General features: G+C 46.0%; 2 protein-coding genes across 2 annotated transcripts in view; one reads left to right on the top strand and one right to left on the bottom strand.

The window, feature by feature from the left end:
* Positions 1-8299, bottom strand: part of LOC111247762 (uncharacterized) — a 33170-nt gene extending 24871 nt beyond the window's left edge. Inside the window, exons 1-2 of the mRNA XM_022799079.2 lie at positions 4248-8299; positions 287-575 (exon numbers count right to left, since the gene is read on the bottom strand). Coding sequence (XP_022654814.1) covers positions 287-575; positions 4248-4449 — 491 coding nt within the window. The 5' untranslated portion in view covers positions 4450-8299. The remainder of the gene's footprint in view (positions 1-286; positions 576-4247) is intronic.
* A 2721-nt stretch (positions 8300-11020) lies between these two features.
* The window catches only part of LOC111247475 (uncharacterized), a 54162-nt gene continuing 43564 nt past the window's right edge, over positions 11021-21618 (top strand). Inside the window, exon 1 of the mRNA XM_022798416.2 lies at positions 11021-12535. Coding sequence (XP_022654151.1) covers positions 12034-12535 — 502 coding nt within the window. The 5' untranslated portion in view covers positions 11021-12033. The remainder of the gene's footprint in view (positions 12536-21618) is intronic.

Here is a 21618-nt window from a genome sequence, read left to right as displayed (position 1 = left end):
ACGGGAACAAGATAGGAGATATCAACGAGGCTTCATAATGAACTTCAGTAGGGATAACACGCTCAATTTCCCCACTGACCCAGATCCAGACACAAAGGTATGTTATCACACGCTTGCAAGACATCAGATAGATAAGCCCACAAGTGTGCGCTTGTGCAATATTATACAATGACTAAAAATATCTTTGTACGTAATGATTCGGTCGAACTGATTCGATGAAGACCGGCCCGGGCATTCGTTATTCGGGCTGACTTGTCAATCGACGTTGCTCGTGTTGTGAACTTACCTTCCTGTTTTGGTGATAATCATTTCAGTGCCGAGCTCGTTAAACCTCTCCCAGAGGTCCCTGTTCTCGAGGTGGCACTCAACCTTCTCCAGTGCTGGGCTATTGCATCCGCCGCGCAACAAAGATGCGTACGGGTTTGGTCCAGACGGTGTCTTCTCGTCATCAGGGTGCGATGACGATGAAGAGGACATTTTTCTTTTTTTCGCTTTCGGTGGCGCCGCACAGGGTGTTGGCGACGAGGAAGATGGAAGCGAAGACGGCTGCGGAGAGGAACTAGGGGACGGTGTTACTGCAATGCGAAGCACAGTAAAGACAGACAGCCCGAATTCCGAACACCGTTAGCAACAATAACAACAGCAACAAGCAAAACAAGTACACACATGTACGTACATATAGGCAAAATGGCTAATATTATGTTTTGTGTAGCTAATTTTGTAAACGAACGACAGACAACATACGCATGGTGTACTGTTTTGTGAATGACGATGTCAGCCAGCTCTGAAGTCCAAGCTCTTTGATTTGGCTGTCGTCGACGATAACGCCGTTCGTAGACACAACAGAATGAGCCTGCACAGTAGAAAGGTGCGCTGTGGCTCAAACGATATAAGGACGGCGATAAAAAGAAGAAATGGGCAGTCGAGACAGATAAATAAGATATTGGTGTGCGTATGCCCATTTGGATATTCGTCAGTCTGCCTGTCTGCCTGCCTGCCCACCGATCTAATGGCGGTGATTGTATTCGTGTGCTAAGATAGCCGTGTGAGCTCTGCGTCGTGGTCGACTCCCTCCCTCTCTAATTTGATCGTGTTGTCGGTGTCCTGTACCATCACAGGTAGAACTGCAGAATGGAGCAATCAAGACACCGGCGACCCTCACAGGTTACTCGACCAAACAAAGGGGAGATGCCGAATACTAGATACAAACAACAACGGCTCGCTTGCGCACTCTTCCAAGCAGTCACATACACCGAGATGAATACTCTGAGAGGAACGGATAGGCACAAATCACGTATCTTCTTCTAGATTGGCCGACCTGTTGAGAGCTGGAACGCTGACATGGACCACCCCAGAGTGGTTCGTGGCTAATAAATAGCTCTCGTTGTCGTCGTAGTTGTAGTTTAGAATAGTGCTAGCAGCAGCAGTGCCGGTGGTTATATGGGACTAGAATAAAAATGGTCGACAAAAAGAGCGATTTCTTTTCGTCCAAGTCTTGGCTAGCACCAGAAGCAAAAGTAGGCTTAACGTATGCAAACAGCTTGGTAACATCCGGAGCCCACGATCTGCGCTGTCACCTGAACTGCTCACCCGCTGTTCAAGAGGTGGAAGCTCAAAATGGAAATTCGGAAAGATTCGAGGCTTCTCACCAGCCGCGACGGCGGCGGCAGCAGCGAGTGCTGGTGACCACCCAGATACTGCTGGGCTCGTCGCTGATCAGCCACCGCAAGCGGACCGACGTTGATGATATGAGCATTTCAACTGACCCGAGTGGACCTGGGCAGAGTGGAGGAAATAGACGAATGGACACTCCTGACCCAAAATGACTGCTCTAGTTTACCAGTGCTGATGGCGCGATCATCCTGTCTCATTTCTCTTTCGCGCGGATTGGTTTGTGTTGCGTCAGAGTATCTTTGGGCTATCATTAAGTTCCCAGCGAACTTTTATCGTCAACTTATTGCCATGCGACGAACGACCAGTCTAAATGCACAATTGCGTCTATAGCTAATGTAATTCAAATGTACTAGAAATTTAATAAAAGAAACTGTTTCTTTTTTGTATTCCCGTAACGTAGCCATATATGTCTGTCTATTATAGATCCATCAATTGCTATACAACAACTGGTTACGTTCATTTGCATTATATAGGTACATTTACTATGTATTACTCTAGAGGGTAAGTATGATTTTGTTTCTATAATGTCGCCGCTCGTTGGAGCGCCAGCGTTGCTTTGTCTTTATGCAGATGCTCTCAGCAAGCTCGCACGCTATGAAACTTAATTAAGTTTGCATAGTTACGCGCCACGAGAAAGGTCGAGCCCGGTTGAAGAGAGACTATTAATCCTACGGGAAAAACAGGCCGACCGCGAACGGAATGCGTAAAAATGATGAGATAGATAGTTAATTTCTACGCAGTCGTTCTTGTTGCTACGGCCGCTGGTTCTTTGTCAGTGTCGCTCACGACTCACCCACGCTCTGTCGCTAGACTTGTCATCTTGTTGTCGTCGTCGTCGTCGCCGTCATTGTCTTCTTTTTCTTGCTCATTTTCTCGTTTGGGTCTTCATCTCAAGAATCGGCCTTACGTCTCGGTGGGTCAGACGTGCTGCTGGTTGTCGCTGCTCGCGGAGGTGGCCGACCGACCTAATCGACCAAGCGCTTATAGGCCGGCTAAAGCCTAGCTTGGTTGCTCTTGTTCTAACTCACTAGATAGATCGACAGACTAGCTGATAGACCAATTAAATGATCTTTGATGGCATCTTGGCCGTTCGACAGACCTCGCTACCTGATGTCTGATCCATCCAATGGATACAGCATACGAAAAGCTCACAAAGAAAGCCACGAGACAATCTGGTAGATCTGCAGGCAGTTGCCGATCAACTTCGATAAGACGCTGGGGTAGCGCTAAGGTAAGCTGTAGCCTAAGAACTGGCAGAGCGGCAGATTTAAAAGAAACTAGGCGCAGCTAAAGACCAGTTCATTTCAGACTGTCTCAACTTCGTTAGTCGGCAGCTAACTGTCTTTTAATGGCTATGGGGTGCGCGTTGGAAAACCTGCTTCTTTTTTCTTTTTATTCTAGATAGTTTACGTTCACCTATAATATACGGCATTATTTCCATTTGTCTTGATGGAATAATCACTTAGCATCTCAACCGCTGTAGGCATCATAAACAGCAGCAGCGCAAGTATCAATGCCGTAGCAGGCGCTGTTGTTGTGATGGTCTTTGTACCGTAAACGAGAGGGAATGGGGTACGATGTGCTTAAGATGAGTATATATGTAGCTGTCTGGTCACTACAATGCAGAGCTCTGTTCACGACTATGGCGGTGCTCCTTTAGCGATCAGCAGTGGTAAACATGGCTGTAAATGTCCTTTGGCTATATGTCGTGCACATTCCTGTCCTATCAAGTGAACGGTTTTGTGACCTTTAGGAGAAACGTCATCGACAAGGCGGCACTACAGTAGCACTAGAGTCCTATGAATCGGTTAGAGCCGTCTTAGATCCCCTGCGCCCTAATGAACATATATGTGTCCCAATCTCAATCACCGGCCATTGAACGAGTGAAGAAGCCACTCAAACTCTGAAGCACACATCCACAGGACGAATGTAACAGACAGAACGATAGAATATATATATATATGGCAATACATCAGGAGACAATCATGTATTTCGCATCGAGCGTACTTCCTGTTCTACTAGGTTGCGTTACCACTCGTACCAGCGGACCAATCATTCTCACTACAACCCAGCTACTAGAGTCACGATCTTTTCTCATTTCCCTCTTACTTGCGTATCTGACTTGGTCGCTCGATACATGGTGAGACCAGCAACAACAACAGGCTGACTTGATTAGACGTGCTAGGTAAACAGAGAAGGAAAAAGGAGCAATGGCCCAATGGAAAACCAATCCCGGCATGGAATCACTTACAGAGTGTAATGTGTCGAAGAGTAAAAAAAGGTAGGTCAGACGCTAAAACAAAGCTGATGACAGTTCAGTTGAAGCTTTCAGTCAATCGTTGTTATATTTCCCGCCACAAAGATATACGATAGATGACAGCGCACATGGGCGCTCTGTGTGTATGTGCGTGTGTGTACATATGGGCGCGTAGTGAGATTATTACCATTATGGGAACTATTACTACGGATCTCTTCAATATATGTCATCTATTTTCATTAGTTAAAGATACGATAACACGTACATCCCCTTAATAATAATAGCAGACGTAAAAGAGAAAGTAAGAGTTACTCACCGGTTGAGGGAGAAGCAGATCGGGCCATAATGGCTGCAATGCTGAAGTCGGTTGCCTTAGGCGAGCTCGTTTGTCGGCTCATTGTGCCGTTCGGTGAGCCGAGTTCACCGTTGGCGTGAAGGCTAAGACTCAGATTGAAATTGGCTGCGTGTAATGCACTAAGGGCGTGCAGGCTAAGCGATGAATTGTCCGAGAGAATCATTGCGAGACCCCCACTGCGCCAAGGGCGCGCATCAAGTGGTCACGGTTCAACAAAATAAATAAATCGTATATTCTAGACCTCTGATCAGGTTCCAGCCCCGTTCGATTTTACTTTGCTAACTATTCAGGTAAAGGGCACAGTTACTAGCTCGTGCGGCTTGATGACTAAAACAACAATGTTACGTGATTGCGATGACGATACGTCGGATTACACACGATCAGGACACGCTGGAATTATTCTGCACCACAGCACAATTTAGCACTGTTTTTCGTTTTACGATTTCTTCGTCAGCTGCAGCCAATGATGATTTGCACATGCACACCGGAGTCAACTGTTTTTTCTAACATACGTCAACTTCTATGGATAAGTTCACACTACGAGTGATTGTTGTAATTATGGATCCTATAATTACTATTTAAATATCTGTCGTTACTATTTCTGTAGATTGCTGATTCTGATTTGCTTCTGTACAGCTCAGTCATTGAATGGGATGTTTCTTGTTAGTCAGTGGCTTGGTTTGGTCCTTGAGTTCGAATTTGACACACAAGATGTCATTAACTTTTTTTTAGCAGGGGCAGTCTCTAATGCTGTTGTTCTTTTTGTTGTTACCTATATTCTTTCCTTTGACACGCAGGTTTCAACACGTACAAACAGATGAACACACAGACACACAATCGTGACACTCAGCCGAAGCACCCAGTCTGTAGTGCTGTACAGGCGATCGTCGAGCCGTTCAGCTGTTCGCCGGGTCCTTCTCCAATCAAAGTAGGACGGGTCGTTATATAGTAGTAGTAACAGCAGCAACTTAAGTGACTGCGTCGTGGTTTGTCAGCAGGAGCAGCACCAGTAGCATTCACTCTTCAGCGGCGCTGTCTGTTCTGCGGATTGCGCGACGCCTTCCCGTTGTAGCTTGTTTGTGTCTGTTATATCTCTGTGTCGATCGCTCTTTCGGAGCTGCGACCTCTTCGGAACACTAACAGCATATAACTAACAGGCAAAATCAGCTTGTCGTCAGCAGTATGAACAACAACACCGCGCCGCTGAAGCTGCTGCCGCTGCTGCCTTCGAAGCCAAGAAATGCTCGTGGTGCTCCCTGGCTAGCCGGCTAGCTAGATCGAAAGAGGTGTGATGTCCCGCCCAAACCCGATCGGCAGGGCGGGACTTCATGATCAGGGTGAGGGGCGGCCGCAAGCGCCATCTGGAGGCTCCCAACGGAAATAGGCACAGAGACCCTATCATTCTTGAGGGGAGATGTCGACGATACCGGCGTTCACTCGCTCGCACTGCCATCGCTGTCGCCGGTGCTGACGACAGCGACGACAACAACCACAGTAGCAACGACAACAATAACAGAACCGACACCAACAGACGTTGAAGCAGCGATCGTTGCCGACACGACGATGGCAGCAACTGACGGCAGGTTGGGCGCGGGCCTAGCGAACGCGTACGATGTTAGTTCTAGTGACCGCGGCGCCGATGCGACACTCAGACACTCATTCCACTCACAGGCGCGGAGCGAGGCGGCAGGACTCGGCTTGCTACCTCCTAGAAGAAGACCAACAGAGACATCCCTCGCACACGCAGTTGCTTTCTTCCTCTGCTTTTGCTCATTCAATCTATCGCCCACTTTGACTCTCTCATACTCTTGCTCTCTCGTTCTTGCCACGTAAACTGAGTAGCAGCGGCAGCAGTTACTAACAAACTGGCCCGTTTCTGTTCGCCGGCCCGTTCCCGAAACGCGCCGCTTATCCGGGCGCTCCACCAGCCGCCATCGGCGCCGTTTGAGGTGCCACACATTACACACACGTTAGGGCCATCGTGCTATTCTGCTTCACTGGGACCTGCAGCGACGCCGAAGTCGCCACAAATATCATAGCCATCAGTAATGCTACTGCACAGCAGACAAACACTCAGAGAGAAGGCCGACATACTCGCATTCATCAGAGGTGCTTACGGTGCCCCTGTCAGCGGTGCTGCAACAGGCAATGGACCCTTGGACAGCCTTGGGAACCGGGGGGCAGCACTTGTTGTGGCGATGGTATGGTGCTCCGTTGAAGAAATCGACGATGACGGCGCTCTAAGCTGCTGCTGGCGATACCGAACTTCATAAATGAAAAAAAAATATCTCTTAAGAAATGGGTGTCTGTCAAGGCTTTTAAGGGTAGCCATTAAAGGCACTGACAGCCACTTGTTTGTCGACAAGGTGGCACATCTGCAACAAAACCATCTCTAATGCTGCTTACGTCCCCAAAATTTATGGGATTTGGAGATTCGAATCAGTTGATTCTAGTCGCGCAACACAAATGGTCTAAACGTGCTGGTTAGGAAATATCAAGTATCAGGATATGAGGAAATATCAGGAAAAGCAGGACCGTTTGATACAAGAGAAAAGTAGCCGCTATATAGAAGTATCGAAGGTGCAAGTCTCGAGGTAATTTTTCGACTCATTTTATAGTTGCCTGTTACCCTCGTACAGAACGACGTAGCAAATAAGTTGGCAAACGTGTGGATCATGGGGCTTCAATCAAGATAAACTCCCTAGTTTTTCCATAACTGACCTTCAGCTGTCTTCTACGACAGATTTCACTACCTGCTAACAGCTGTTAAAATTGTGTCGTACTGAGGTCGATAAATTGAGGCGGCGGTCAGAAACGGGACCATCGTACGGAAATTAAACCTAGCATCTAGAACTTTCAATTTGTGGCGAATATTCAAAGCACACAGTATTTGTAAGGTATCGTAGGGTGACAAATCAATAGCGAAAGCACACAGTATGGAAACTATTCGGACGGTTAAACTTGTTGAATAGTATAAGCCTTTCAAGCTAGAGCCATGTTTATTTTAGGACCGCATTTACCAGTGGGCACATATTCATAGGTTCGTTATAGCGTAACGATAAGTATCTCATTTAAAGAATATTCAAAAGATTGTCATGATTTTCTTTAGCCTTTCCGTTCTTTTCTGTTGTCCATGTTCATCCACCAGCAACATATAGGGCGTTTTGATCTTCCCCATATTGTTTACGTTTGGATACTTTTAGTTTTAACGTTTTTACATCATCGGCATAAGGTACTAGGCTTATAGCGGCCTAGTCGATTCGGCAGGACGCCTCGTGCACTGACTGGCAGTACACAATTTTCGTGTAGAGATTTAGATATGAAGTTAAATCGTTGACATATTTCAAAAAGTAAGGTTTAGTTTCCTTTAAGCTACAAAATAGCACCAACGATATGCGTATTACGCTGAGCATGGAGTTTATATACATATACATTCGGAAAAATTTTGTGTGTCCAAGATAATCCTTCGCTCTCGAAGGCTTTGAAGTGCCTCGAAACGTACCATATGCGAAACAGTTCGAAGTGAGGAAATTTTATTTCTTTCAATGTAAATTCGATATTGGAATAAACTGGGGATCTCGATAAGTGGATATGATGGGAAGCAGGGGAGGTTTCTTAAGATACTGGATGTAACCCTTTGAGTGCGATTAATGCGACCAGTTCGAGTAGCAAAATTTTGACTTGAGAAAAAGTGATATTCAGACGTCAAAAGGATCTTTTCTTCGCGTAATAGGTTGCAATGGCTGGGTCATATAAGCTCGAGAACAAGTTCACCTTGCAGGAACCATTCAGTTGTGTGCGGAAAAGTCGAGATACGGCAGACTGGGCGATAGGGTAAAAAGCTTCGTTAAACTGATAGAGATAAGCGCATACACTCAAGAACCGTGGGAACGATATATCAGACAATTTTCGCGGACGATACAGTTTACTGTGGGTGCTAGGCATTTGGCATACAACCTATACGTTACCGCAATTTTTGTGAAACAGTCGTCTAGTTTTGTGAATTGTGTGAAAGTCTGGACATTCTCGCATTGCTGGTTTATAGCACCCCCCCCCCCCATGCCACCCCACATAATTCGTCCGCACAACTTTTGTGTGCCATATATGTCATTGGGTAATTCATATTCCACAGCGAGACTTTTCGTCCACAAACATTTTCTGCGGGGATGTATATCGAGAATATACAGCAACAAATTCCACGGTGCGTATACGTTCGTATGTATGTATCCTTTGAGTTTCATTCTAGCACCCCTCGGTTCTCGATGGGAAGTCAGAGAGTGCAGATATTCTAATCTAATCATTCTCAACCAGTTCACGAACCCTATCCAGCGTTAAGCAGCTCATGGCAATGCTAGTTTGCGCATGCAGAATCAGAGGCTCAGTCTGTCAGCCGTCAGTTACTAGGCAGCTGGTCGCTTGATCACTGGTCGATTATGAGATCGCTTTATGGTAAATGGTGTCTGGTGTTAATGAAGTCCAATCCATAGCCCCTTCGCCTCCTGTCTTCACCGTAGCGCGATCTGAGTTCGCAGTCATCTCACAGCTGAACGCTAGTTCGATCTCGCCTATAATGGCGGTGACAAAACGGATCCGACATGTAAAACAGTTTTACATTTTCTACCCTTCTTTCAAATCTTCTCGCAGTGACCACCCCTTTAATCGCCATGCGACGTATAACAGCTTCAGTTAGACATATATCCTGCCGCTATAATATTTGCTGCGTCCTACCACCGAACTCATTAGCGCTCCCTGCCAATTTCATTACAGCTCGATCGATACCCTTGTATCGTAGTGCTCTTTTGCCAGAATACTAAAAAGGACTGGTGAACGAAAGAGATTACTTCTCGTTGTCGTTTTTGGCGTTACGCGGCAACCGGGGCTGATGCTCATGGTGGAACAGTTGCTGTCCGAACCGTTGCTTCTGCCATTACGGCTAGAACCATCATGAAATTGGAGAAATTATCGCCGCTGTGAGTTAGTCGATTTTGTCCTGCGAGTGCTGCCGCTGTGGCTGTTGAAATCGATGCACGAGGCGATGTCATCTCGACTTTTAGCTGGGTACTATGTGGACGATGACGACGGCGGTGAAGATGATGATGCTTTAGCTTACGTGGTGAAGATGTGAGGAGATTCAATCTGTTAGCGTCAAATAGAGCCACAGCTCTGTTGCCTGTTACCGCCCGCCTAATTCTTCTTGATCTCAAATGGCGGCCGCTGCCACGCTGCTGCTGTTGTTGCTAACGCCCCTGCCGCCATCACCGAGGGGGGTGTCTCTAAAACGATTTCACTTACGGTGTGGTTGGTGCCGTTGGTGTCGTGCCGTCTTTTTACATACGACGACAGTAGCAATCTCTCGGTTATCCACAATTCGCCTATTATATGGACAGGAAGGTTTCAACGTCAGCAGCCGCCGACTCCCTCCAATCACGAGAGGTTGGATGGCGCGACAGCAGCCTGGCCGATTGACGCTGGTTGGCGGCCATCTGTCGCATATAACATACAATAGAGATGAACGACGTCGTGCATGTGTGTCCTCGTAGCTGCCATCAATGGCTTCTTACTGGCCGGCTGGTCGCTCGTTCCCTCGCATCTTCACATCAAACAACACCAAGTATACTTGCACACACATACGCCAGACGCTCTCCTTTGATCAGAAAAAGAGAGGCAGCGTTCACATAGCAACAAGATCAGGTCGACAAACAAGCCGACTGCCGAGTCGCTTATCAGCCACTGCTTAACATAAAATATCGCCTCATCATCTGTTCCAATCGGTTTAGCCAAACTCACCGTTTGATGACATGGCTTTGGCGTCGCCGTTGGCGGCGGCGGCGGCGTCCTTTCTATTACCTTTCTTGCAAACTGCTGTGAGTGAGCATATACGCAGCCGGAACGCAGTCGACAGCGGCAGCGAGGACGGAACCGTGCGACAAAAGTCGAAGCAAATGTATCGTCAACTGGCTATTATCATTGCCGATAGATCTCGTCTTCCGTTATCGATTCGAAGCAGTATACAATGACCCGTGCTTGCTTGGATCTACCCAAAAAGTAAAGTTCGACGAAATTAAAGACGGCGCAGACGCGCCACTGCATTCAACTCAGAGACAGTAGCTTGTTTACTTTAAATAGTTGCTCTTACCGATAAACAGGAAAAAATGCTAAATTCTGCTCTCGTGTCACAACATTTTCTTGTCTCTCAGAGATGCTGTCGATGTATTACCCTATGGAGAGCTGTCCTATTGCATAGCTTCGTCAGTGCTCATAAAGGGCCCTCTATTTTCCATAGTTGACCGAACACGATCACGCTGGCAGCCACACCACCGCTCCAGCTATTACTTCTTTTTCTTTCCACAACGACGACGACAAAAATGATTTACCGTTTGCCATCGTCGCCGAATCACACACATTCCAGTTGATCCAGACTGACACGGGGACGGACCACATCCTCTCGCACACACTTACTTCCACTCGTAACGAGTAACCCTCGTAGCAAGTATATGATATGCCCACCTCTGTGTCGATGTAACTGTTTCAGCGGGGGTGAATCGAAATTGGCGACGAATGCACGCATGTCCGCGGTGAGCCGCCGCACCTTCTGCAAAGCTGTCGAATGTCCCGCCCTTTTGATAACACGCTCCGCCTAACGGAACCGCCGCGTCAAGTGGGCGGACCATCCTCTCCCCCTAACAAGATGTCTACTGTCTCGCTTAGGGTTGCGATCGGTACGTTGTGTTTCTCATCGGCGGCTCTCCGATCGGCTTTGGTTGGCCTCTGCTCGTTGGTGTCGAGACGGCAGCTGGCTGTTGGCTCTGGCGCAAAGAAACGCTGTTTCTCGTGCCGCTGCTGCTGCTGTCGTCGTGGTCTTGCTGACACTGAAGTCGCCATCGTCGCCGCTGCTGCTGCTGCTGCTGCTGCTGCTGCAAACGTTGTAGAGCGTCCGTTCATGTGTTTCGATCATGTTCTTGTGCTGAACAGGACCAGCAGTCCGGCGAGAAGCCAGCGACATCAAATTTAGCGCAGTCTGGCCAGGACAGCCAGAATTGGCCGGCTAGCGCTGAAGTGAGCAAAGCCTATACGAACACTCTCGGATCAGGAACGCAGTGTCAGCCAAGTTCAGCTTATTCAATCGTTCCTACTCACGTTGAATCACGACAAACTGATGATTTCGCAAGAGAGACCGGACGACAGCGCATAGCACAGCCGGCGGCGATTTACAAACGCTAGTTGCTGAGTGGGCGCCCCCGTTCCTACCTCGGGACCGTCAACAAACGCAATCTCTGTTTTGTTCGTCATCGTTTGCAACAGCTTCAACGTTATATTACCACAGGCGTATCAATACCTCCGGATCTAGCAGGCATTTAAATAGGAGGTTGATTTTGGCAAGAAGCACCCCAGTCCCGCGTATTCTGTCACGGAAAATATTCTCTAGTTGTTTTGCAACTTTACGTTCGACTCGCAGAGGGTTCGCGAACTTCTGCCAACAGAAGTCACCTCGCAACGAGCGACATACGACAAAGACATGAATACTGCTAATGATCACTATGATTTTCATACCTAAAGCGTAGTGCCTGGCAGCGACCTATCGTCATTTTGTGATTGCGTTGCATCTGCTAGCCCAGGATTGTGGCGGTTATAGTGTCTATTTGTGAAATGCGTTGTTGTTGCTGCTGCTGCTGCTGTTGTTATTGTTGTTATCGTTGTCGTTGTTATTGTTGTTGCTATTGTTAGTTATTATATTACTTTACTTTTTATGTTAAACGTAACAGTACCATCATCGCCATCTGCATCATCGAAAAGAAGACGTGTGCGGGTAGTACTTATTCCAGTGGACTTCCGTAGCGTTGTTGTGCAAGCCATTTGTGATGGTATCAGTGTATCCTTTGAGCGCGTGTTTATGCGATTGTGTTGTGGGCCGGTAAGCCAATATCGATTGAAGCTCGCCAGATTTGGAGAGACTATACAGATTCACTCCGGGTGTTGTAGAGCAATTAACGTATTGCCAACTATAAAGGCCATCGGCGGTATGGTCGTTGAGATGGAGGAGGGCGGCGGAGGTGCGCTCAAAAGCGCGGGGCCAGTTCTACCACCAAGTATCATCCAAACTGGGGCACCTCCGGGGCCTGTACTCCCGATGCTGCCTGTCCTGCCAGCCGCTCCTGCACAAGGCGTTAGACAGACCTCAAGCCCTCGAGCAACTGACTTTAGTATCGCGGCGATTATGGCTCGTTCCGAATCACCCGCATCGAACAACGGTAAGCGAATGAACCAGCATGCATGAATCTGACAAAAACAAAGACAGCGACAGAGATATATAGTCGAAGTTCAGCATGGATTAGGAGCGTCATAACTCTACGCAATGATTTTCTATCTACCTTTTGGATATTTATTTTATTGGGTGTTCCTCATACCGAGGTTGGCAGAGGGCGAAAAATTGACGAAAATCACACCATTTAACTCTTCGCTTATGGCCATAAAAATAGCTAAGTGAACGCGTCCAAGGTACAAGAACTCAGCTAAAGTTCAGTAGTTTCAGTTTATCAACGGTATAGATTTGTCCTGAGATGCCTACTATCAATCGATAACATAGAGCAATATTTAGGTGCATACATCGACATTGATATGAAAAAAGGACTTACACGATAATAAATGAGTTATGACTTTGCACTAAAACTGATAAAAAAAAAATTGAAATACTTTGCGTGTCGGGCATGCGTCAACGTACATACTCATGTATAGCTCATAGACGCATAGAACACAATTGACGGCTGAAGCTTGTTCAATTGTGTTTGCCTAATTCATACACGGACCAAGTCCATTTTCTGGGTGCTTAAAAGATACGTATTTATTAATCGATTTTGTCTCAGCTTAGCTGGGCCTGAATTTCCTTGAAAATAATACGTGCCTAAATGTTCCTCACTGTGATGCTGTACCTTAAATTGCGGAGATGTTCTACTCACTGTGACCCACAATAAAGAATAGATCATCTCGGATCACTTCGCATAAGCGCTGAACGAAATTCTGAAGGACGGCAAAAACGACTTGATATCTATAAAGTCATCCAGCGATTGTATGTAAGGTCCTGATATGGATCGTGATGAATCTATTTAAGAATAACCATTTTTTTTAATATTCATTTGAACTATGTTTCTCAATGATACGTCACCGAACTGTAATGACGTCTTATTACCTGATCTAGCTGAGCCTTTACATTTGCTTATGACGTACGACGTTGTTTGTCAATCTGCACTCCGATGCGTATCGTGCTTCGATTTGTTCCGTGATGCGTAAATGGCCTATAACTTAATTCAACGACCTTACTGTCGGTTTAGATTCGTACCAATATACAGGCTGGCCTTAGCGTATTAGGCCACATATGTAAAACTCGATTGGCGATTGTAGTGAGGAGGGAGTCAACACAATTATCGTTTTATGTAGCACCATTAGAGTTATGGATGCTCCGGTGAATAATTGATCTGTCGTTTAGCAACTGTCGTCCTACGAAACGTTAAAAAAACATTGTTACTACAGAGCTCGTGGAGTTCAGAACTAACATTGTGTGTAGAAACGAATGTTCGATCGGGAAATTGAGGCGACTCATTTTAAGCTAGCCTCAACGTTTAGTGGATCTGTATTCAGTCGATAACGCAAACGTGCTAACTTTCGATTATAATAGGGCTATGACATCCTTATCATTGATAATGAACCCACAATCTCTTTAGCAATCGTGGAAGTTAGTTAGCTAGCCTCGTATCTCCATAGGTTTTTCGCCCTCTGAGAGATTTTCTAAAACAGATAGTTATCGATCAGTTTTCCTAGAGATGTATGCATGTATGCATCTATCGCGGATTAATGCAGTAAGCAAATGTGATCTGATTATGATTCGTCCAAATGCATATTTCGCCAGATCAGATTTGACCGTTGGGCGGAACTATGTCTGATAGCTCCGTTAAAACGATAGCTACAGTGTAAAGCTTTATTACGGCTAGTGGCATTTATCAATGATCGGACATATGAACTTATCATCTATATGATAGGCTCAATACCACATGCTATGGAAATGCTTATCAAGAGCTTTATTATATATGCGGATATAATTATAGAGTGATTAGTTAATTAACAAACAATTATTGCTCTTTATTACAAGGTATTAATTAGCTACCGGAAGATATTATAATTACGTGTGGGATAATTATAATATCTTCCACATATATATCGATGTATTCTCATACGCCCAGGCAGATCTGAGGTCAAATATCTCTTATGGCAGCTATCTGTGTATATTGGAGGTAGATTAGCCCAGTACTCGGCACCGTCAACAGTATTTGCTTGATAACTACTGTGTTACCCACAGCGAGGACATAGGCCATTTGTGTAAAATGGCCGCCATATATAATATGATTTATTATGGGCTAAACCTATTCTTTCTCCTGTACAGCTCATTTAATGCGAGTCATAAATGCTCGCTGATGAAAAAATGGAACAAAATAATCGCTAGAGCTTTTTATCTCAACTTTTTTCGCTTCTCTATAGCAGGCCTTCCTCCTAATTACGTTTATTAGGTATTGTTCCAGATTCGCCTAACCTGACCTAAGCATGACGTACTTGTTGACGCAGTAGCCATGTTTCACCCAAAGTCGAATGGGCGAAGACGAATCGGTCAAATCATGAGGGATATTCAGTGATGGGATGTTCCGTTGTTGACAGCGGTCTAGGTTCCTTGTACGTTACCTATACTATAAGCGGCTTTAGCTTCATACCATTGGTTCAGCATGTCCTTTAGTAGCTATGTTTGAGTATCTGTGTGTGTGTGTGTGTGTGTGTGTCTGCCGTTCAGTATAATGAACATCCTAGAAATTATCGCTATTTCTATTCAACTGACTTGAATCGAATCGGCTACACCTTACACAAACGCATATACGTCGACGCGCTGACGGCGAGAAAACAATCGTGGATCACCGTACGATTGCGAGATCCGATCGACAGCAGCCATCCCGCCGCTCCGGCAGAAGAAAGAGATTGTTGGCCGCACTTAACAGTAGAGTGGGCCCGAAGCGTGCTAACGTGTGGCACCACCTACAGGTTCGGGCCGACGGGCCCAATCAGTCTTTGGTAGTTGCAGCTCAACTTTATTTGGCTGGACGGTTAGTGCAACGATGTTAGTCTTTCATTCGTTCGTTGAGAAGCGAGTAAGCGATCCGATCGGAACCACACGATGCTATGGCCGCCGCTGGGTCTTTTCGCGTCTTTTGACTTACTTCATCGTTGTCGGCTATTCTTCCGCTGTCGCTTTTAATATCGCTGCGCCTTCGACGGCGCCGTTCTATGCAAGCAGTACTACTATAATCCTATTTTAACGCTGAATAGCCACAATAGAAACGATGATGACGCTGAAGAGATACGAGCAGGGAGACGCCCTAACTTCGGTCGTAATGCGTTGATTTGGTCGTCGCCGCCGCCGCCGCTGCTGCTGCTGCTCGTCCTGCTGCGACTGCTGTTGGCTAGTCTGTAACTTCCGTGGCAAAGTGTTGCCTGGCCAAAGACAGCGTCGGCAACAGCCCGAAATGATGAACACCCGTTCCCTACTCAGCAGCAGATAACGTTATTGGCGTTACAAACACGTAGATATATGTGCGAAATTTCTGCTCTGAGTACGATGAGGCTGACGCGATAAGGAGGATGCAATGTACGAAAGCTCTGTGAGTGACTGCTCCTGGATCCGCTTCTCTATCCGATAGCATTCTAAGATTAAATAGAATAATCCGAAACGGCAGCACAGCATTGAATCAATGAAGCCAGCCTAGCTGACTGGTTGCAATTATCGCTCGATAGCGTTTTTATATGCTACGACCTTTTGTAGATTCAAGCACGCAGCTTTCAACTGAGTAGTACACGAGACGATATAGACGGTAAATCAAGACGTGGTCCGACCGTTATTACCTAGCTATAGAAATTATGTAGCTTTAGCGTGTGAGTACACTTATGTGTTTCATGAGTCGGTCGGCCATAAGGCGGGATGGTATAGAGAAACATTCGTATTCAGTTATTGGTTAGCATTGTGTGTACGATCTAATAATAATAATAACAGTAGCAGAATGTTGTCGGCACACAAACGACGGAATCCATGTTGAATCAGAGAGATTATGTATATTTATACGCGCATATATATATATATATATGATTTGTCAACGCTGTTTGGTGACGTGCATTCGTTTAACTGTATTACACGTTTTTAGCGTGTGTTATTGGCGTAGTGATAATTGCATTGTTATTAAACGCCATCGTAGTGGTGCTCGTCGCAATACATTCTCCAGCCTCAGCGGCGGCTGCCCGCTGCCGTGTTCACGATGTTCTACACTTTAATAGTAGTTGTACTATAGCATATTATAGCTCAACTCTATAACAGTCGGGTCAGCTGTTGCTAGGATGCGGTTGTTACGGGCCAGTGCTTACCCCTAATCCTGGTCAAGTACATTCAACATCCAGTAACTGCAAGCCGGCCGGCCAACCGACCCGAAGGCCTTCAGCGGGGGGTCGTTCCTCATGCCGCAGTGCATGCTGCCGACGTACCGTGCTGCAAGATATTTTTGTTATCCTCGGTAATTATCTTTACTATTGCTGATGTTATATAGCAGCAGCACCGCCACGGCCAGTCTAGAACTAGATCGCGTTAGTATTCACACACGCGACCCGACGTTAGGCGGGATGATTCGACGGGCTTAAACGACTCGAACAGTTAGCTTGATTTTCATTGAAATAATACCGTTCTCAATACTTGTATATCACTGATATAATTTCGAAGCACTAGAATTCATAGTTCGTCATCAGATTTAGATACCTCATTTGAATGATGAATGCTATTTATTATTGATAGATTTTTCACCACGTGCGTATACCGGGAAGATTCTCCCAGAGGGCAGACAAACATTCGAACGACTCAAATTCTTGCCGAAGATACGAGGGTTAGTGCAATGCATGAGAAAAGTCCTGTGATGAGGTTTTGCGACGTACGTGCTCAACGACTGTTGTATCACGAACTTATCCGACCTCTGAACAGTCAGCTGCACGATCAATAATGGAACCAGAAATTCGTTAATTAATGGGGTCATCTTTAATAAGCATCTATTTTCTGAAGAAAATAAAGTACAACTAGTAATGAAGCTACCGATGTTGCAGAGTTCGAAGACCTCTCGCCGAAGAACTGATGTGTAAATACGAAGAATGACTTGGCATCCTTTTCTCGTTTTTTCATTCTCCACAACGTCGCACTTATGTGTCCTGTAAGCGTTGCTGTGGTATTCTGTTAATTTATGGGTATTTGTCCTTTTTTTCATAACCAGCCGCACCATTTTTCCATCAAAATGCTAATACCATAGCTTCGTACCGTTTACTAGTGATAGCAGTGTTTTTCCGTTCTAACAATTACTATATTAGATGTTGTCATTGTTGAGGGAGCTGCCTGCAGCATCCGCTGAAACAGGTACGGAGCGGTCCGGCCACACGTATAATTGCTCGCTAATAATATCGCTGCGCCGTGTATGCCAACGTACATTGTTTGTCCATGTTAGTGTATGTGCGACGTAGACATGACTGTTCGGGTTCACATTTACAGGCTACTATTTAGCGCTCATATTTTACGAGCCGCGTACTTCGGACACAGTCATGTGCCAGGCCGGCGGCAAGACCGCCTCTGTAGTAGTACGACGTGGAAAAAAACAATAACACGTCTATGACTGCTGACTCAGCTTCCGAAGTGGCGTAGCTGCTTGCTGACGACACCGGTATGATGATGATGACGATGCAGTTGTTACTGCTGCTACCATTCTTAGTGATAAAATTGTGCTGATACTGTTGATGGTGTTGGTAGAGTGGATGGTACCTGAATATTCTCGGGCCGGCTGGCTCCCAGCAACCCGGCTAATCTTTTAATGGAGTTGGCGGCGCTTTTCGACCCCGGCCCGTTCTGTTGTCAGCCTTCAGTCGATGGCAAAAGGACACCGACACACAGAAAGAAAGTGAAAAAAGGAGGACTGATAAGGCATGAAAGCAAGCAAACGGCTAGCCAATGCGTCGTGTCTAACTCCAATAGGCCGACGCAGGCGGCGTGGAATGAGGGGTGAACCTGTATGCGCACACATACATAAAACTATAGACATTCGAGAGCAGACAAACGGGACGCGTTTCTTGACGAGTAACAACAAAATGTGTGGACGCAACCCTTGCATCTGCGGCATCGAGATGATAATAGCAACGCGGCCGCTTTTAACGGCAGCCTTTATAGCAACAAAGGAAAGAGAAGAGAGGCCTACCAATTTAAAGTAAAGGAAAGCCTTAGAGCGCTGTCGCCGTTTGGTATGACGACGACGACGACGATGATGGCCTCAAGTTGATCCATCCGTTCATTTATTCAGTCACCTAGTGATTTTCCTGTTGTTTAACAATGAAAGCTGACAACCGTTGGCGTATCGCCGTTAATAACAAAAGAATGAGAATGGAAACGCAGCCCGTGTGTGAAGTCGAACTGAAGTGTGTGCACTATATTCTGTGTAAGGATCGAAGCCATAAGTGACATCAACGCGATGGATCGATTTCGAGGTATCCCCTCCTGTCGCAGAAGCTATCCACGCATATTATACCCATTTACCAGGTAAAAGACCACTGTATATTGAAGACGAACGTTTCAATTCTTTCTGCAATGTAACTCGAAGTGACCGCAAGTCCAGAAGTTGTTCCGTGCTAATTGTAATGCTATTGACTATTCGTTCTCTCATGTCGATTTATAGGACCTCGATCCTCAGAGCTACGTTGCCTTCTGATCTCTCGATTGTAAGTTTATGATTGCCGCTAGCATTCTGACTGGTGCTTATAGGCGGTTCGCCATGAAGCGCCACAATCCATCGAAGGGGAGGTACCGAGATCGTTGCAGTACCGGTAGAAAGCAGCACTATCAGCCTCATGATCATGAGATGATTTTGGCGATCTCTATGACGGAGCTTGAATAAGTCGATCCGTCCATCAGTTACATGCTAACTTGGCTTCCTTTTATATGTAAATATATCTAACAAAGTAGCTAGCAGCTGACGCTAGTCATCATCACAGAAATCAAGCCACACAACGGTAAAGTATCGAGGAAACTGACTGTGGACGCCAGTCGTTAGTTGGACTCTAGCAAAGTGAACAGATATTCTATCGCAGTACTGCGATATCTATCTAAGGCAGCAGGAACAGTAAAATATCAAAAACAGCAATTTTTCTTCTTGGGGTGGGGTGGACCAACAGCGACATAGTTCAAGTTGGCTCTGGTGGGGGAAATCACTGTCATTCGCGACTCGTCGACCTCAGAACCCTGCGGCTTTCAATGGCGGCGGTAGTGACGATGATGACGACGGAGGCGGCGGCAGCGGCGACGTTGACTCGAGCTTCTCTTTGATCGTTGACTCCTCTGGACTCGTTGCCGGATCGCACAGGATCAGATTTCCTAGCGCTGATTAGGATGGGAGTGACTTTTGAAACCCTGTAGCGGTGCGTAGCCGTTGCCACACGGCTAGAAGCAACGAGTGATGAATACTTGGCCGAAAGAGAAGTGCCAGGGCTTGAGGAGAGGCAGACAGCACACGTCTGATGCACATGTCTATACAGAATAGCTCTTATAGGAGCAGTTATTGCGAGCACGCATAAGGCGCTCGCACATCGACAATGGCTTGTCATATATAGGCAGCAGCGGTACCCACACGCGGTAAGCTACGCACGCATGGGAACAAAAATACAACAGTGTCATTCATACGTATTCGCCAGAGTAGAGTAGTGAGTTCAAGGACTAGAACTATACTATAGATAGACAGCATTCAGATTTGTAATGGTAGAAGTACGCCTCGAGTTGCACCATTTAGGTAGGCGACATTGTTAAGCACTGCTCGGCGCTTGTGTCCTGTAGGCCGTTAGGAGGAAACGCGTTGCAGGAAGAATACAGACGCGTACAATCACACACAGAGTCGCGGCTTAAGGCGAGAACTGACTAATCACACAACAAATTTCAACGACCTATGCATAAATACGATTCCCCCAAGAAACAATGGCAAAACATACGTTATAGTCGTTTAGATGTACTTGTTAGATGATCGCTTGACAATTCGACAAGTCCTAGCTGATCTTCGACATTGTGTTAAAACAGCAAAGTGTAGGGCAACATGTTGATCGTCTTTATGAACTTTAGGCGATAGCAGCTTGTAATAGAGCTGCTACGGAACGTCGTTTAGCGCCGACTGAGTCACAGACGTAGGTTTTGCAAGGACATTAAAAAGGCCAGCGGGTAGATCAGTCAACGGATCGAACAATTAAATTGTTGCAGGCTCTACAAGGCGTTTGCATTAGGACTTCGTTGGGGCTATCATATGTCGGACGATGGCATATGACTGAGACGTACGGCTTGCCTCGATGGTGGCACAATGTTCTACTGAACATTGTATAACGCATAAGCTCGATATTCGGTCCGAATAACTTTACACAATCTAAACACGACCGGGCGATTCGACCTAAACGGTTAGGAACTCCCTTGGAACATCCTTCACAAAAGCTGCTTAATCAGACTATTTTAATATTTACGTACAATTAGACATTGTAATCATCAGTGTGCTGACGAGGCAAAATCAGATGATTTCTATAAATGAATATTTGAATGCAACAAGAATGTATACAGTCACACAATTGATATTATAGGATGTAACAATGACACAGATACGGTCGAGTGAATCATGACGAAGCAACGCATGCGGGCCTTCCCAATTCGACCCGTCATCACCGAAAGCCGGCTACTTAACCCGATGTCTAGTAACAATCTGGCGAAGTTGCTTCTCCTCATTTTGTTGATGTTCGCTTTGATTTTATTGACTCTGTTAGAAATCTAGTAAGGCGCAGAAAAGTTTAACTTAACATAAGCAAGGCTGAACATCTACTGTTGTCCGTTATTCCGAGTGCATATGTTTTTTTTCCTTTGAATAGCTTGTGCATAGGCATTCCGTGTCACAGCCTCAATCCGAATTGCCGTTAGGTGTCCTAAACGTTAATAATCTTATAGAGACGAGTTGCAATGAAAAAGCTAGTTCGTTCCAGAATAGGCTATTCATGACTCACGTAAGGCCATAGACGATGAAACTAATCGGCATAACTGCTCCTCCTTGTTGTTACGGCGTAGCAGAACGTCGTTGGCAGAAAGGTCCGTCGAGTGCGTGCGCTTCCGTGCGTTGACTAGCTCACTGGCTGACAAATACGAAGCAATGACAGCCAAAACACATATGCTAATGGGGTAACTCTATTGGGACGCTATGCTATACGTTGATCG

This window comes from Varroa destructor, unplaced genomic scaffold (assembly GCF_002443255.2).
Source record: "Varroa destructor unplaced genomic scaffold, Vdes_3.0 BEIS01000003.1, whole genome shotgun sequence".
NCBI classification, from domain to species: Eukaryota; Metazoa; Arthropoda; class Arachnida; order Mesostigmata; family Varroidae; genus Varroa; species Varroa destructor.
This window is presented reverse-complemented; position numbering and strand designations above follow the sequence as displayed.